The 19,274-nt window shown below is 36.7% G+C and overlaps 2 protein-coding genes across 2 annotated transcripts; one reads left to right on the forward strand and one right to left on the reverse strand.

The window, feature by feature from the left end:
- The first annotated feature begins 1,658 nt into the window (after positions 1-1,658).
- On the forward strand, positions 1,659-3,641 carry LOC114527646. Its single transcript, XM_028549351.1, has 2 exons — positions 1,659-1,734; positions 1,840-3,641. Exon 2 carries the CDS (start codon positions 2,293-2,295, stop codon positions 2,992-2,994), a length of 702 nt encoding a protein of 233 aa, XP_028405152.1. The 5' UTR covers positions 1,659-1,734; positions 1,840-2,292; the 3' UTR covers positions 2,995-3,641.
- Positions 3,642-4,674: 1,033 nt separating this feature from the next.
- Positions 4,675-18,377, reverse strand: LOC114528181 (maternal embryonic leucine zipper kinase-like). Its single transcript, XM_028549796.1, has 23 exons — positions 17,981-18,377; positions 14,537-14,586; positions 13,858-13,893; positions 13,482-13,598; positions 12,774-12,827; positions 12,592-12,681; positions 12,132-12,158; positions 11,920-12,019; positions 11,493-11,527; positions 11,123-11,221; positions 11,011-11,047; positions 10,643-10,674; positions 10,421-10,519; positions 9,921-10,007; positions 9,420-9,511; positions 9,019-9,058; positions 8,597-8,831; positions 8,388-8,460; positions 8,107-8,209; positions 7,836-7,928; positions 7,043-7,149; positions 5,685-5,779; positions 4,675-5,347 (listed from the first exon to the last, which is right to left on the reverse strand). The coding sequence occupies exons 1-23, from the start codon at positions 18,045-18,047 to the stop codon at positions 5,262-5,264; spliced, it is 1,854 nt and encodes a 617-aa protein (XP_028405597.1). The 5' UTR covers positions 18,048-18,377; the 3' UTR covers positions 4,675-5,261.
- Positions 18,378-19,274: the final 897 nt, after the last annotated feature.

A 19,274-nucleotide genomic window follows, 5' to 3' on the forward strand; every position in this document is an offset into this window, starting at 1 on the left:
AATCCACCAAACGTAGAAGATTACCTATGCAAAAATCCAAATAGATCACAGCAGGACTTCAGTTGCATTATTCGCAATCCGGTTGAGTCCTAGACATTGTCATCGTAAATATCCGAAACATTCGTTATCCTACATTACAACAACTACATCAGTCTACATGCATGTGCATGCATGATCATAGAACTTTGACAATTCTAAACAGGGCCTAAGACGCGTGTGTAATGTTTTCATACAAGGCATTGTTGCTTTTAAAACTAGTATTATAGACGAGATAAAATATCCTCATAAATTATGGCCAATATACATGAACACGCGTCTATATGTATATATACATCGATCATCTCTTCAAGTACATGCATGTGTCAGGCGAAGTTTCACAACATAGTTATTTCAAACGTTCCCCGTTGCGCATGCTTGTCGGTTACGCGTTTTCTAAATTAAATGTAAAAAATGTTCTGCAATTTCCATATCAGCAGTGAACTCAACAGGCAATGCGAAGTTGTGGGACGTGCAATGGCAAGGTTAAATTATGCAGTAGTATTTGTTTTTGACTTTTTTCTCCTGACACTGTAAATTAAACAAAGCATTTTTTCGAAAGTCAAAAAAGATATATCATATGATCGACAATACATTTCAATAAAGCATTTCTTTCGTTTTTAATATAGGACTTTAAATATAGTACTTGCATGCAAAAAGACCAGACATCTTGCGATTTTATTCACTTTGCCTTGTTATCTTAATCAAACGCTAAAAGACATACTTTATTATTATTATTGCCGTAACGCAGACAACACAAGAGGTTATCAGAGAATATCTAGCGGTAAAATTGCGATCGCCAATATTTTTTAACACAATAATTTGATGTTATGACAACAAGCGCATTATATATATAATCAAGTGCTATAGTCTCTTTGAGAGAAAAAACCCCAGAAAATGTACTGAAAACGGTCGTTCAATAAATACGAATAAGGGAATTAAGATTTCGTACTTCGTATTAGACGTGATAACTGATAAGAACACATCGGTCAACCAAGCCACATGCTAAATTAAAGTTGTCAAAAAAGGTCTTAACAATTCCTCATATGGCCCACCAAAGCATCATTTGCATAACCGTATAAACCACGCGTGCAAATTAGATTTCATTATTTTGAAAACTAAAAAGAGTAATTTAGACAAGGAAGGGAAAGTATCATAATTTATGGTTATAAATTGTGAATCCTCGCAGTAATTTCCTGTCGAGGTCCTATTTTTTTCAATGCAATCGATCTTCACTAGTATATCGTTGTTAGGCCCTGTCATAAAAGATCTGTTTGCCGCGTTTGACATGCATGCAAAAGTTACATTTGACGGAATGGATCACATGCACAGTTTCAGTTTAGAATACGTGTAATGCTAAATTATGAATATCGATTCTACTGAAGTGATATGCTCGCATTGTGCAAACCGATGATAAATAATAGAATAATAAATGTTTGCTGACATAATATTGCGAGGAAATATTATTCAACGTACAAAAATTTGAATGTTGATACTTCTTATTCTTATGTCTGTACACCAAAGAACTCAAATCGACATGGCAAATATTGACACGCCGTACGCCATATATTTATATTCCCATAGGGTGACTCATTATGCAGTAATGTGAAGTAGTATGTCTTCGTCAAAAATACACAAGGCTGCCGGAAAAGACAACGGAAGAGGCATAAGATTCGTGCCTTATGATTCATGTGGGATGTAGGTATAATCTTCTTTTCTCTCGCGTGTTGAATGTATCAAAGCAAATATGTCATTAATTTCTCATTTTAATCCGTTTAATCATCGATTGTATTTATTTTTAAGAAACGAGTCCGCTTAATGATTATTCATACTAAACGCGAGGTTGTCAATGGTTTCACGAAATGCATGCAGAAAACTTTCCCACACAGTTCGTGTCTAAATTTAATCATCTCTCAGTTTGGTTTTACAATATTTGGTTTTATACAATCTTCAAAATATAAACAGAGCGATACAAAAGTCCAGCGGAGTTTCCTGCAAGTTTAAGCATCCACGACCAGCTGTTTTGAGGCTGAGCATCAAGAGATCACAATTCGACAAGGTGTGCGCGACGAAGAAAACAACGTCCACGCGTCGCGGTCGCCAGTTCAGCCTACAGTGGGAAGTATTATCATCTCTTGACACGCAGCTCTTCCTACTTTATTATTTGTTGGTTTGCAGAGCTCAAGAGCATGAACTGAAACGATATTTTCATGTTATTCTATATGTTTATAATCAGTGTTTACATATGTCGAGAAAATGAAAAATGTTAAAAGCAAGCGAAAATCACTTAGGCGACAATGGTCCGTAGATGTTCCATCTAGTATTCAGAAGAAATTTCGCGAGGTGACTGCGGCCCGACGATCCAGATCATTTGACGAAGAGGTTTATAAAGAGAAATTACTCGATGATAAAGAATACAAAGGAGAAGGCAATAATAAATGCAAGGGCTCTTTCGATAATTTTGGACAAGCTGATTCAGAACTACCTCATTCGTCATGCTCGAGTGGTTCCAGTCCTTGGTATTCATTTGACGACGACAACGAAGACACGGAAAGAGAAATAAATGAAACACAGCCTGGGTTAAACCGACCCGACATCGACGACATTCAAATCGATATAAAAAGTAGCGAAAACTTGTCGCCGGCCAAACGAACGAAAGATATCGTAGGTTTAAGCACGATAAACGAACTTGTTCCACGCAGTCCCATTAAAAGAACATCGCCGGCAGCTGATATCAACAAAGACAAAACAGGAAATGATGTCCCTAAGAAATTTGCGAAAAACGAAGAGATTGCAACTGGTGAAGAAGAACCGGAAATTGGTGAACGTTATCGTCGCTACGCGATATGTGAAGAAATGGAAAAATATATCATAGTTGATCATAAGGGTCTCAGTCTGAGAAAATATCGCGAGACATTGATAAGGCATCGAGTACTCAAGGAACTATGTCTTCTTTGAATCTAACTCAACTACACTGCTCACGCGAGTGAAAATTTCCATGTATATAAACAGTATTGAAAAACTCAGCCTTGGGCAACAGTATTAAAATAATTTCTGTTTTGTAGTAGACTCAAAAGCATTTATTTGCATGAACGACAAATTGCGGCCGGCTGCGCGCCTCTCTTCAGTTGCTGCGATAACATTTTATTTATGCGTAAAATTTCCATGTCAGTATGTGGTTTCGAAATATGACAGTATATAATAGCGAGGTCTAATGACAGAGTTTTGTCGGGCAAGAATGAATAAAATCTCTTTGGTTGTGGATTGTTTGTTGTCGAATTTAGCGCCGACGACGTTGATTGATCTGTTTGCACTTGCACAGAGTATAATAACAGTATTTGGCAATGCTAACCGATGCTAATTTTTATCGAAGATATTGATACGTTCTCCGCGGCAGAAATAAATTATCCACTGGAAAAAAACGGCTCATACCGCGATGCCGTAGACGTTTATTAGAAAATATAACGATTGGGAAATACTTCATTCAACATATTCACATGCATACTATATTCAATGATTCAGACTTGGAATTGCATGTAGACCATGTAAGACAAATGTAAGAATACGTGCATGCATGCACTTATCATGTATGCATGTCTACGAAAACTGATATAGAACGCCCTGACGATTGCATAGCGATTGGTTTTAAAATTCTGAAACAATATTAAATGTATCACACCAGCAGAATAACAAATTACTTAAACATTAAAAACGAAAATTTCTCATGTTTTGTTTTCAGTATAGCTTGCATGCTATAGCTGCCAAATAGTTAAAGGCCTTATAGCTATATACACGGGTTGAGTAGTATGTTTATTGTTTAAGACTTGAAGAGGTGCTTATTTTGTATATTTAATTAAGGTAACTATATAAACAATCGCATTCAACGAATATTATCTATTCAATTGTGATGACAACACAGAGTCAGAGCTATAAGAAGCGTTTTTAGACCGACTTGGCTGCATGCACGTCACGTGCTATGTTCGAGGGAAAGTTCACGATTGAGAATCTCGTAATTTTGCGTACATACACAGTGCCGTAAGATGCACGACGCACTAAATGCATGCATGCACTAAACACTACATGCATGCACTTTATATGCCTTTCCTGTGAGATAACTCAAAACAGAAAAAATCTACAAAGCATGCATATCAGCAAATCAGTGACGAACGTGGCGGACAGTACAACGAGGTTTATTGTTTCAAATAAAATACTTAAAGACCATAGGTTCTTCTTACAAAATGTGCAACGGTGTAGTATAAAGAAAAATCACCATGTATAGCCTTTTAATGTTTAGACGTACAGAAGCCATCCTATCTATAAAATTTTCTATGCATGCCTAATTTCATCCTTTGATTATTTTTACAAATTTTGTTTGTGGTAAATAGAAAAGATTTGAAAACTTACATTTCAAAAAATAACGCTGAATACATCTGGGGGTTGAATAGCTGCATGTGTTCGGCCGATTTTTTCTGTAAACTGAGGTTACTTTCCACTTACACGTTTTTTATACGCACGTACACGTACGGGAAATTTTAAATGCTTTTAAATTTTTATTATTTAACATCTAGGTCAACTAATGCATACTAAAATATGCAGAAAACTAAGTTCCTTCGATTTATTCACTTAGTTTTTTTAGAGGTAACATGTGAAAGGATTTAGACTTTTACGTGCGTGTACATGCGTATGAAAAACACGTAAGTGGAAAACAGTCTTAAGACTCGGCGAAAAGTTGTAGATATAGTGAATAGAAAATATGCTATTTAATTTTAGCTTTAGAAACTTGAATTAATGATGTGGGAGAACCACTCATCAGTACTCCGAACAGGCCGACTTATTTATTGGTTCTAGGGCCAACGAGAGGTTAAGCGGGGCCTGGGTAAAAAACATTGTCTATTGCCCTCGCACCTAATTATGTTACGGAGAACGGAATTCTCTTTTTAGATCTTTAAATGTCTCAAAATATATTGGTGAAATCCTGATACATATGCGCTAAATTATTTGACAAAAATAATTCTGTGCCCCCCCTTCCCCCCATTTTTGTTTGTCTTTTCGGGCCTTTTTCAACTGTAGAGGCCCCGCTCTCCTCTATGCAACGTCACAGTTTTCCACCGATGCGTGATAAAGAAAAAAAAACAATCTTTAGGTCAATCCTTGGCCAATTCCTGTTGACACACTCGTGGCTTTTGTGACAAAAAAAATCATAAATAACATATCATACAGCATGTTCAGTCTAAACCAGCTTCTTTTAAAATATCCTCGCAAATCTTTTTATAAGCCCAGGTATCGCCTTTTAAGCGTTTTCGCCGAACACCTACAAGACACAGATAAGACATGATAAGTTATGACTGAAGGTATGGTGTACGGATCAGAAAGTTGTCACCAAAGGCTATCTCTGGTTCCTTAGAGATTTTTACTCATAAACACGAATTACGTTATTCGCTATGTTTGTTTGAAACAAGCAAAATGGCTACTGATCACACATTGGTAGAACTTTCAGTCAACTGGCTCTTTTATTGTTAGGCGCTTCGAATTCTTTTAAAAGGTAAAAGCAATTTTATAAAATCATAACTATTTCTGCATATTCTAATAAAAATCGTTGTTACTAGGACCCTAAATATCTTATTCTTATCAGTCATAAACAGCCTTACCAATTAATTGACTCCTCGGAAGTTCACATATTTCCAGTTCAAAATCTAAGACAATTTTCCCCCGATCGTCTACGGTTTTGCATCGAATAGTATAACTAGAAAACATCAAAAGTATTGCATGAATACATCAATATCTGCCAAGTGATCTGAAATAGGGGAAAGGACTGCGATTATTTTCCAATAAAAATCCATTTATCGTTTGAAGCAACTTAATATGTCTTTAAAATACTTTATTTGGGGTTTAAACTAATGTCTAAACATATAATCACAAAATATCGGCTGGTTTCATAAAGAATAACAGAAGATAAAATCGATTAGATACTGAAGAATGGATTTCTATATCGACAACCCTTCTGAATGCTGATTGGCTGAAATATGAGAGCGAGATCGTCTGTAGTGGGGGCTATACATCTCTAGATTAGATCTGTGTTTTAGCATTAGGTTAGGTGTTGAAAATTGTCTGTGAACGTAAAAATTAATTTACTCTATTCGAATGCAACGCTCGCTTCTGCGCATCGGTTCTACTTCGAGTAGTCTAGTACTTGTTTCAAAATTGCACAAATTTCGCATGTTTCATCTAAACGTATAGCGAACTAAAAGCGTGTCAAATATTGTGAAAATTCTTGATATTTTAGGAAATATACGGATTCAAAATGTAAACAAAACGTTTGTTTACATTGCGGACTGATTGTACACCACTTGTAAAAACGATTTGGTGGGTCAACTGTGCAGTATCCCAGGGGTGGATCCAGCACTAGTGCACTAATTTGCATTACAAAACAAAATGGCAATTTCGAGCAGTTTTCTTGTGTCATGCAAATTAGTGCACTAGTGCTGGATCCACCCCTGCAGTATCCAATGCTACGTTCGGCCCAAATGACATCCACACAATGAACGCGCAATTAGAACAATCTATACTCCGCCTATAGATTGTTCTAATTGCGCGTTAATACACGATTTTTCGATGACACCACGGTATGAAAGGAAATTAGTTGGTGACACAGTATGAAAATCAAAACACATTTCTGACAGGATTCGTGCAAACGTCCAGCATAGTCCAATCATAATGATGAACAAATTACTGAAAACCATTTGCGTTTATTTTTTCGTTTTTCGCGCAGTGAACCTGCAAACACGTCCATGCAGTTATCTCATCTCACGCGATAGTTTCCCAAAATAGTTCCACCTGCGCTGTAGCCCCCCTAGTTTACCTACCAACTCAATGTTCTATATACAAATTCTTGCCACCAGGAAATGTAAAATTCGACTGGAATTTCCCGATAATGTTGTCTAATTTTGATGGCTGGTAAATGAATTTAAAACCAAGTTAAAAATACTTTTAATGCTGGTTGACCTACCCACTGCATTTGTACATCCAGCCATGTCGGGTTTCAATAACTCTCTGTAATGCGTCGAGAGCTTCGTCTGCTCCTCTGCTCGTCGTCGTTGCAACATTAGCAACTTCCTGTAATAAGAACGTTCAAGTTTTTACTTCACTGAGGAATTTCCACAATGGGGGAAATTTTCCTTACACAAGGCTATCATGCACTGGGAACTAGGGAGGTGAAGGACAATATTGATAGCGTCACTTTATAGCATTGAAAATCATTTCAAAGTAAATTTCATACACAATTTCTGATTGCATGCATTCTGGTGAAATGTACATCCAGCTTTCTCGTTATCGATCGTAGATCATGCAGCCTTATCTTGGAACATGGCGTGATACATTATCTTAATTCTCCGGCAGTTACATCGTAGCATTCATCACAGGTCAAAAGGTGGTCGATTATCTGTATTTTCGACAAACAGACTATGCGTAGCCAAGCAACCTCGCAAGCCAACCCCAGCCGGTGTGATTTGGTAACTGATATCAAGTATGCTGATCAAGCTGATTTTAGTCAATACAAGATGGCCCCTATATATTCTCCAATGTTCTCCTTCGAATTGAACCCTATTTCTAACATACTTTTCTGAAGTACAAATGCATGTGACCAAGAGAAGAATTCACTCAATGAAATGACCGTTGATCAGGGGCTGGGTATCTTAAGTTCTTAACTTCTCTATAAGTGGAAACATGTACACGCTGAAAGTCATTATAATCAACCAAACAAATAATCTCCTGCTGAACAAGATATACAGAGGAACATATACCTTCACTTTTCGCGGATGTGAACTCGTAGATCTTCTTGGCGTGAACGCTCCAAGAAATTTATTAAGACCACCTTCAATACTGTTAAAGATAGCCTGTGAATTATTAACAAAAAAATGAGAAGAGATATTTTAATACCTCTATGACTGTCTAATCCTCAAAACTGATATCTTGTAACAGGTTTTTTATTTCTTTGTTTATCTTGGCCAAGGGAACAACTCATCAGGCGTGCTTTGATGAAAAGTGATCATTACAGGAGATTAATACTATAACCTTTTGACTAAACCTTCTAGACGAAGCGGATTTAGACGGTGTTCGAGTTGTGCCATTGGCCCAGGGTCCCCGGTCAAGGTTGCGGTCAAGAGACTGAGACCATCTATAATTTCAAAAAAACTCAACGTCAGTAGTTGTTAGTTTGAAACAACCAAATAATACCCTATCGGTTGTCTCAAAAACCACAGCTGTAAGTACTTTACGATTATATTATATTATATCCTCAAAAGCGTTTTAAATTCCTACGCTGTAGCTTTACATTACTCAATGAAAAGACTTACAACTTTGTTTCGGGTGATAAAGGTTTTCCCGATCCAATTTCATAATTCGAAACAGATGATGTAACCGGACTTTCTGGCAATAGAAATAGAGTCGTTTCAACCAGTGACAACTTAAGTGGTTTGGTTAAATACAAACGAGTAACAAAAAGCCTTTTTTCACTCTTCCGGCCGAGAGAGAGAGCTCTTTCATATGAAACGAAAGTACCAACCCCTACTTGAAACTAATGGAGTCAGAAGGTTACTAGGGGGTAATATAGTGCTTGGCATCTCGCCAATTGCTGGAGGCTCCGTAAAATCCGGGGGAAGAGTACACGATCTTGGTTTCCTGAAATCACTGTGAAGATCAGGGAATACGTCGTCTTCATCATCAACTAAGATTGATGGTGGATCTGCTTCGTGGTTCACCTCATTCTCGCTGTTTTCTTTTGACGCGCTTATTCTTTTCTACCGAAAACAACAACAATAGGCGCACGGGATCAATACAAAGACAAAGAAACATGCAATACAACGCAAATCACAGCGTGACACATGGAGTTTCACCATCAAGACACGGCAAGAACTTGATACCAGGGAGGTTGTATTAGGACGCGACAAGGTTTTCAAAATCAACAAATCATTATTTAACAGATACCTCAATTGCTAGCATATCTTTTCTCTTTCTTCGTTGAGATCTTGTTGATAGACGATTGCAATATAAGAAAGATGGGATATTAGGAACAAAATTAGAGGAGTTAAGAAAAATAACAATTTATTACTCTAAATCACTGCACATGCATTCCATAGTTAATCATAGATTGCGCTTAGTCAGTAACAGTACAATCAATACAATCGATTATCTGACTGATGTCGTAAGTGTGGTGAAGGTGGTTAGTCATCTAGCGACTGGCAAGAGCAAGGGGAGGGGGGTTGATAAATAACTCGCAACGAAGATGAACACAAGATAAACAAAGGTAGCCTACATTATCAATGAAGGACAACAGCGTATCAACGAAATGTAACCTACTCTCAATAGAAGACTCACAAGTAACTTACTTTGAACAATAATTGGTTATCTTCACAGGTTCCCCGCGACTCTTCTTCTTACATAGCAGAAAGTACGTGGCAGTTAAATCATCAAATTGATACTGTTGTTTAAAAAGGTAAAACATAAATAACCTATATTAGAAGAGACTTTTTAGTACTATGCATAGTGTAATACACAAAAACACTTATAAAGTGATTCATTTTATACTGAACTATTTGTTCTACTTTAGATATATTACGAAAATTTTAAATTTTATTCCTATATCTCTTTATGAATATCTTTGCCTTTGAAGGTGAACTGTGAACCAGGTTTTGAGTCAGGTTTTGCGCAATAATAAAAGTTGGACAATTTGCACCACTTGTGTAAAATAGTTTTCACTTATAATATTATCACTGCAACTCAACGAAATACTATTATTTTAGTTAATCTCTGAGACATCGATAAGTGTAATTTGGCCTGAAAACCTGATTAGTTTTAATTTTGTCATATGAAGTCTACGTTATACACACCTCTTTAACAAGAGACGTCATAGTCGTAGGTGATACACCATAATATAAAGCAAGTTCTTTAATTACTTCTGTGTCAGGCTCGTCTTTCTGGTTAGAGATGAAACAGTGAAGCAATGAATTATCTTTTCTTGAGACTATTTGTGGTATTTGAATAAGGTAAAACTTAATTAGATATATAAGAGGGTGATAGGCGTAATGTTATAATTAGGTCATTTATTTGGAAAACTATGTAAAAACTACTAAAATCAGGGCGCGTTCTTAGTAATTGATCCCCAAACGCAATGTTTTCTTTTAAAATATAAGCGTCTGGATACGAGGTCGGATGAGGTTATTAACAGATTAAATTGTCGCATGTTTACAAAAAAACCCCTCAAATATTTCTCCTCATACAGTACAAAACACATTTTACAATATCTTTGAAATGCAGTTACATGGCACAACTGCAACAAATCTCTTTGGTTGAAGCTTTGGTAAAATTAAAACACAACATTCTCTAATACCTTGACACGCGTTCTTGAATTCACGGGATTTGCGTATCCTTTGTTCAGCCATGAATGCAAGCAAAGTTGTTGGACGGTCAGACGCCTTCTAGGATCGGTCTGAAACACAGCAATAATGTCGGTATGAATTTTTCGAAAAGAACACTGTCTGAGAAAACCAACTAAAATTATGAGGCAAAATTATGAAACAAACAAATTGAGGCAAAGAGCACGCAAAAATACCTGCAACAATTGTCCGATTAAGGCAACACTTCCTTAATAATAGAGAAAAAAATTAATTTCGACGAAAAATTTTTGGTGAAAAATTCTTATGAAAAATTCTTATCGCTATACTCTGGCGATGCATGGGTACATGCTAACTTGATGCAGTTTATAAATGTGCATGGTCACCGAGGTATTGAAACACGTTTTTATGAGAGAGAGCAAAACAAGCACGTGGTATTGTTAAGATGACCATACAACTGCCAGGATCATGTTCAGTTTTTTCAAATTAATGATAGTGTTCTTGTTTCAGTAGATGCAAACCATTGGTCTACAAACAAAATGCTATATACAATAATATAAACGTGCATGTGGGTAAGAACACTTGCCTTTTGATAGGAAATCCGGAATTTCATATTCTCCTTTCTAAAAGTAAAAATAAGTTATCTACCTATCTAGTTTTTCTTAAAGATTCTACGTACAATGTAAAAGTCTACTTGCCTGGATCGCTTTGTACAAGTTGTAAGTATTATCGTCATCGAAGGGCAAAAAGCCACACAATAGAGCATAGAGCAAAACACCCAAACTCCATAAATCCGCCTAAAGATGTGAATGCATGGGCTTTATGTAAGGCATATAATTCAGAACAATTCCTTTATTTCATATGCAAAATTTGACCATTGTGAGAAGATTGGAATGCGCTATCCACCACAATGAATAAACAGAAACACTACTTCAAGAATAAGAAGGTTTAAAGCAAATTATACCAAAACACCGGCAGTTTTAGAGCAATTGAAAAAACCCACTGTCCGTTGCATGGATAGTGCATCCGACCTTCGCACAACCTTTCCCAGACTGATTGCGTATATACCTCATTACCAAAATAGGGTACACCAGATATTAACTCTAGTAAAAAAAGAAAAAATTCTCGAGTGATTGAATTATTCTCCCATAGTCAAGTAACGAGAACAACTGCAAGAAAGTTGGATCGCTTTCTAGGATCTCTTCGAACACATTGTTGGGAACGGGTGTAATTGACCAGAAGAACCACGTAGGGATGCGTGGAGGATTGGGTGAAGGGTTAGGTGAATGGTTGGGTGAAGGGTTGAGTGAAGGGTTGGGTGAAGGGTTGAGTGAAGGGTTGAATGAAGGGTTGGGTGAAGGGTTGAGTGAAGGGTTGGGTGAATGGTTGGGTGAAAGGTTGAGTGAAGGGTTGGGTTTAGGGTAGGTCTACGGTTGGGTGAAGGGTTGAGTGAAGGGTTGGGTGAAGGGTTGGGTGAGTCTTGATATAACTGTACCTGGAGCAGCATAAGCTGGTGATCCACAACACGTTTCGAGTTGTTGGGTCATTCCTCCCTCTGGTTTTCCCACCAATCCAAAATCAATCAGCTTGATATCCTTGAAAGAAACCATTATGTAAACATACAACCTGGGATTTAACGTTAGTTAATTTGATGACTGAGGTAAAAATTAAAGGGAAAATGGAGCGAATATATTCAAATATGCTTACTTGATTTTCATCCAATAAGAGATTTTCCTAAAAAAGAACAAATTCATCTGAGATTATGTTCAAATATAACCAGGGAGCAGCATGGCAGCGTCTTCAAACAACTTCTCGACGTTTTAACCTGAGGAAAAACACTTCTCGACGTTTCGACCTGAGGGCCTTCTTCAGGAGACTGAGTTAGTATATGAAACCAACTCTCCTGACGAAGGCCCTCAGGTCGAAACGTCGAGAAGTGTTTTTGTCTATTTTATGCAGTTCTTATACCACATTTGATGCTAATTTGAGATTACATACATATATTATAATAGTTGCATACTAGCAGGAATGATTTTTTTCCAAGATGATGGTAAATAATACGATCTATAACAACGACTCAATTTTCAAAAGATCCTGATTCTAAAACCTTAAATCCAATTGGTTTAAATGTGCATGGGTGGTTAATCATAAAAAAATATTTACTGACCGGTTTTAGATCTCGATGCGCATAGCCTTTCTCGTGCATGTAACCAACAGCGGACACAATCTGACGTAGAAAGTGCCTTGCTTCTTTTTCCTATGAGACGAAGGCATAATATACAGTTCTTGCATGTAAACAAACAGCGAAGAAATAGAAAGAACATGACATGAGTAATTAATCATACAAACCTCTAAACGGTCCTTCGCAACAATATAATCGAAAAGTTCTCCTCCAGGAGCATACTACAACAAAAGAAAGAGTTGTTTTTAAAAAGTTCTGTTCTCAAGAGGTTGTGGGTGTAAGGTCATTGAAATGTTCGGAAACCCGACAAAAATATCAATATTGACATTAGGCCAAGCACGTACATTTTCCGCAAAAGAATTCAAGAGTATTGTCGGGAAAACAAAATATAATCCAAATATTGGCGGAGACTTTGCACAAGAGACTCACGTTTTGCCCTAGACTGTTCTCGTTGAATTTATATTTCCACCATTTTCGAGTCAGCAATAACTAGACATATTTGTTTATATATATACTTATAGCCTAATAAGAAAGCACAATTTCAAACTTTTTTTGAAGTCTCTTTCTGTTTGAAGTGCTCGTAAAATTAATCTTTTAAGCACTCCTAATCAAGGAATTGAAGGACCTGCATGATAAGACTTCTTTCTCGTATTTACGTAAACTTTTGTACTTGCATGTGGAGGTTCTATTTTGTGAAAAATCACCTATTCGATGGTCTCATTACGATTACATTGGATTGAAAAAACTTTCATTGAAATTTTACCGACTTTCCAACATTCGGAAAAGGCAGAATTACCTCAGTCACATATTCAAAACATGCATGTGAGTAAGGTATATCATGTTCAGTTCGTGTTTATTGTTATCAGTACCAATACCTCTAAAATCATGAAAATTTCTTCCTCAGTCTCCAAAACTTCGTAAAGTTGACAAATGTTTTGGTGGCAAAGGTCTTTCATGGTCTCAATTTCAGCGTAAACACGCGGCAGATCGTGCTAGAACAGAAACACGCATCCAGATCACGATAAGTTTTGATAACGAATCATAACGAATGACTCAATTACCGCAGGATGGTAAAAACAAACATTATGTGATGTGTTGATTGGTATATCATATTTTGAAATTTGAACACCATATGTATATACATAGTCTAGACCTGAGTCTCAGTCCGCAGTATAAAGTTCATTGACCCCTTGTCTTAATTTGCTGTATTAAAAAACCTGGCTTTCTATTAATACATACATCAGTACTTACTGCTAGAGTTGATTTGTTCATCATTTTTATGGCGACCTACAAAATGTAGAACAATTTAAATACAATTGTCATGATGTTGAAATGTGCTATATCCACTATGGATGATTCAGTAATCTGATAGGTCGAGCAAAGTCTAATAAGCAATAACAAAATGGCTGACCATTTTTCTCAGCCGCTTTCTGGTGCCACAAAAAATTTCCCAGAAATATATAACAAATCAACAGGAAAGAACGAGGATATTTAGTTGCATATAAGTAGCTATTTTATCTTTGTGAAAAAGTTTTTTTCTTTAAAATTTAATTTTACATTAAAGGAAATTTTAAGAAAAAAATAGCGCTTAAATAGTGCTCAAAAGTGCTTTCGTCTTAGATGGCTGATAGTAATGACTCGGTACTAGGACTCGTCGATATGAGCTCGTCGACATACGACTGAGTTCGTGGTTCAATTGTTAACTACACTCCATGCCTCCATTGCGTTCCCTCGAAACTCCTAACTCGTGCCCAGGTTTGGTTTCGGTGGACAAAAAGCGATCTTACTTTGCCCGCTATTAACATGGTCTGGTAAACGCTTTAATTAACGTTCAGTTTCAAATCATACATCACACATACAGAAGGCAAATGAAATAAAAAATAACAGTGCAATATTTTCTCATCATATGAAGTTTCAACACTGCAAATACCTTTTCATTAGTCAGTTGGTGAATAGCAAGCTTCACCTTGGCGAACCCACCTAAGAAAAAAATCATGAACAGTATTAATTTTTTAAGCAATGTTCACAAAGAAAAAAATTCTGTTATGATAGACATCTGCCCTAAAGTTAGGCAAGCTGCAGGCAACTCCAGTTATCACGCCAACGCGGCGGCTACGAGGTCACATAAAAACCGTGAACACTATAGAAACCTAAAAAACTAACGTCTCTCAGAAATTTTGGGTTTTTACGTTAAAGTTGTTCGCAGCGCAATCTTTTAGAACAAAACATTGAAATATGTGACTTTACGACCAGTCGGCGGCGCATGAAATCGTTCCATGTTTGACTAGGTCTCAGGCCAACGCAAACCGCATGGAACGTGACCAACGCGTCGTGAATTTTCAGAAATTAAGAGTAACCATAAATGCCCATCAAAGAAATCTTTAACAGATATGAATGCAGCAAAACATAGGCGCTTATCAATATTTAAAAAGATAAATTTGGAACAAAGTTGCTTTTGCATTTGCAGATGATATTTGCGTTGCGTTGGCGAATTGTCTGGTCTGTGTGGGGCTGTGCATATGCGGAACCTGACTTGGCGACACGACGGGATTTTTCCGTTTTCAGGAGCCAGAGTAAATTACTGATTAAAAAACATTAAATTTATGATTATGCATTTTGACTATGTACAGCATAGCTTCAAATTATCCCTCCAGGCTAGGAAAGATTATTAATTAATCATTTTTACGCTTACGAAATTGTTGCCAAATTGCTTTCACCAGTTTTACTTTTGGTGTATATTGCAGCTAAGCTACATTTCAATTGATTTTAAGGTATAAAGAATACAGTTTTGCTATTGTATTCCTCATAGTAATCAACATACTAGCTCGTGATTAATAACAGCATCCTGCTGTTATGACGATTTATGATACTATTTAGTTTCTAATGTCTCAGACTCAGACGAAAAAATGCTATCCAACATTGAATATTACACATCACGCATGTCTATAATTCTAGGAAATCATGAAATCATCTTCCTGATATATGGAAACCAGGATAGCCAGGTAAGCTGAATTTGCTTTTCTTTTTTGTTTATATGAGAAAAAATTTCATCCCGCTAGTCGGGACAATTTTATTGTTTTGACATTGTTTTGAAATTTGTTAAAAGTATCTCGCTGCGGCATCTTTGAGTTCAAACTTTTATCCCGGTAGGCGGGCCAGCTCAGTCGTGTTTACGTTCTCGTCTTCGCGCTTCGTTCAGATCTCGCCATTAAAAATATATCTCGAGAAGCCAGTCATTCGTCAGCTGTTTGTTCATAAAACGCCCGGTTTCTCACAGCGAGATCTCGCTAGTCGCTAAGGCTAAAGGAAACTTGGCTTGGTAAACAAGCCAACTCTTTCTCTGCCAAACAGCCAAATAATTATTGTGCCTTGAAACGTTACAATGACATAGTCTATATGCTAATTGTTGTTCCAATCAGTTTATCTATTTCCGTTCGTCGTGATATTTGTAAACATGTTGCAATTTACAAACATTTTTTAATAAAAAAATTCGTTTGTCAAAAAATAAAATTTTCCCCAATTTTTTTTCTCAATTAAAATACAATGTCAAATTACTGTATCTAGATGCAGTAGATGTGGAGATATCTATAATAATCAAAATGTTTTAGTTCGTTTATGTTCGAGCTATTCACGCTATTGTTTACGAGGCAAATGCGAGTGTAAAGCACGATTATGTTAACAACATAAGTCATGATTAAATTTATAGACTCGCGCCCCGGTGTTCCCTGGACTACAGTGTATTTGAAATCGTCTAATTTAAGAAGAATTCATATTTCTTTTTAATGTTGACGAAATCAATTGTGCTTTTAGGATGTTCACAAATATCATTTACTTCGTTCATATGCGGCTGGTGATGCCCGGCATATGCGGTGTGTAATGCCGGCCTAAATGATTCATAGAAATTTATTTGCGTGAAAATGTGCGAAAGCGTTAAATGTATGTGTCTCACCACCGCTTTGGCGTCTCACGCACTTCACGTGTGATTAAAATTAAGGTCTGATTTTAAAGTGGACGACAGCTGATAAATAAGCGCCTTTTCACCGTAATATTCAGAAGGTATAAATTAATATTTACAAAGTTCCGTCCGGTAAAACGTAAACAAATAGTCGCCTGTTTTATGTCTCGCAACAAAAACCTAATTTCCCGACACACAGCTTGATTATTAAAGATCAGTCACAGCCATAGGGCTTTTTAAATCGAACCTTTAAAATTAAACATAAAATTAAACCGCACTTGTGAAAGCATATCTCTATGACTACGTTCATAACACGTATGATATTAAAATAGTCGAAGAAATCCTCTAATCTGTGGCCACAGTGACCGACAAGTTGACTGCATTTTTTTAAGTTCCCCTTGGTAAATCAATATCGCTTTTAGAGTACTGATTGTGGTGTAATACTTTGAACTCATTCTAAAGAATGTATCAATTATCAGTAGAATCTATGCATCGTTACACTGCTTTCTAGCAAAACATTGTTATATGTTTCGATAATATCCGTTGGGATTAAAGCGAATATTCATTGACCTCGTTTGTCGTAGTTGATATCCAAAATGAACAATTCTTTTTAATGGCACTGCATGCTATCACAATTTATCTAATCACATTCAACTGGCAAACAAGTGCTGTTTGAAATGTGCTCCAATACGGCAACGACTCTATCTGAGATTTTGCCATCTTCCTTCATGAAAATTACATGCGAGGTACTTTTTAGATACTTTCGATTTACGAGAATTTCCGATAGATATTGCATTGACGGAGCTCACAGCATATCCCTGAAGTTCGGCATTAAAAGGTAAAGCCATAAAAGGACCTACATTTTAAAACATGGCAATGTTCGAACATTTGGTGGTTAGACCGGAAGACTAAATAATACGCATGCCAGTTTTAGATCCTGATCCATCAGCTTCAGTCGCGCTATTCGCTAATCTCATGGTGATCTTTATCACTTGCTCAATGTTTGACTGAGAATCTGCTAGGTCATTGCATGAAGCAATAAATCGAATAGTGTCATGGCCGATAATCGAAAGCCGGAACAATTTTAAGAGGCATATAAACGTAGAGCAAGCTGCGAACATCTGCCATATTTTGCCGCATGAATCAACACGATTTGGAAATTATAAAGACAGCTTACTGTAATATTTTGTGTGGCGATATGTACAATTTTGTCATGATGATGACATATTTTAACGTCTTTAACCATATCATTTCAAAAGCAAGCTAAAACGCTGCAAATATGTATACAACATCGGTTCATAGCGATAAATTTCGTGTATTTGTTTGCCCCAATTAACTGCATGACATAGTGTGTTTAGTACTATGGATTTAAATAAACTAAATTACATGGAATCTTCCAGCAGTTCTGCCACTACTTACCACTGCCAATAGTTTCTCGTATGTCATAGATATCTTTTAACTCGTCTGGGTAGATTAAATCCGGCATAATGAGCTTTATAGTTTGAGATATAAAATGCAGAGATTCCAATAACAATGTACACAAATGTCGTATGTACGATATAGTTTCACCAGCTAAAATTTCTTCGACATACTCGCAGAGATCTTGGATAATGAATTTATAAACTTGAACAGAAGAATACGATGAATAAAAAACCACAAGCTCAAATCAACTTGTCACTATCTATGTGCATATAAATCAACAAACGCGATCCTCCGTGGTATGCTGCTGTTGTTGAAGTCAGCTGAGCCTTCCTCCCGCGGGTCAGTAGGTTTGAATGAAAATTCTCAACAGGACGTCCAATCACACTCATCGTTTCACCGCAGATATTGAGGAATAACCACAATTATGACCTTGGCGGCGATGTCTAAAACGTGACGTTTATCATAGTCTTAGATGTGAACATACATATATATTTATATTTTTTTATTCATCAAGAATTTTTTGTATCGCGCACATGTGAGTATTTATGAAATAATTTTTTTGAGACAAAATCCAACAAAGTGCGGATGCGGACAAACGGACAAGACAGGACCTGACGCGAACCACCGATCAGGATACAAGCATGAAAGGATTAAATTTCATTCTCAGACATGAATTTTATTGAAGGCTTTTTTTTAACTCACGAATGAAAAGATTCCGTTGAAATCGAAATGAAAGGCCTGAATATAGGTATTATAATTCAATTTCAACGCCGCGTTGAATCGCATCAGTTTACCTTTTTTTGTAATTTACATTACGGCAAATAAATTTACAAAATCGGGTAAACTTTCAAGTCTCGAGCCACTAAAAAATTTGCACAGACCCACGCTGTTGTTTAAACCTGTTTCTTTCAGCTATCTTTCAGCTAATTGTGCTTAAAGCCATCTTTGACGCGATGCTTGACACAACTTGTTACACGCATGGGCAATGGTTGTATAAAATCTAGCATTTAATTGTAATTGCTGTGACCATATCAAGATAGTTGATACGGGCAGTCAACAATGACAAAGTGTGAAGACAAATTTACATCTGCACTATTTCGTAACGGAGAATGCTTTGTTCACGACAGAAAGAAAACCAGGGGCGCGTCTAGGATTTCTTTAGGATTTAGGAAGTGGTGCAATTGCATTTCCGCGCTAGGCAGACGTTAATCACGATATCCTTGAATGCAGAGTAAATAACCTAGAGTTCTTGAACTCGAAAATACCGATAATCTGTCAGTACTGATTTAAC

The sequence above is a fragment of the Dendronephthya gigantea genome, unplaced genomic scaffold (assembly GCF_004324835.1).
Source record: "Dendronephthya gigantea isolate DGI-Jeju-01 unplaced genomic scaffold, DenGig_1.0 000001F, whole genome shotgun sequence".
Taxonomy (NCBI): domain Eukaryota; kingdom Metazoa; phylum Cnidaria; class Anthozoa; order Malacalcyonacea; family Nephtheidae; genus Dendronephthya; species Dendronephthya gigantea.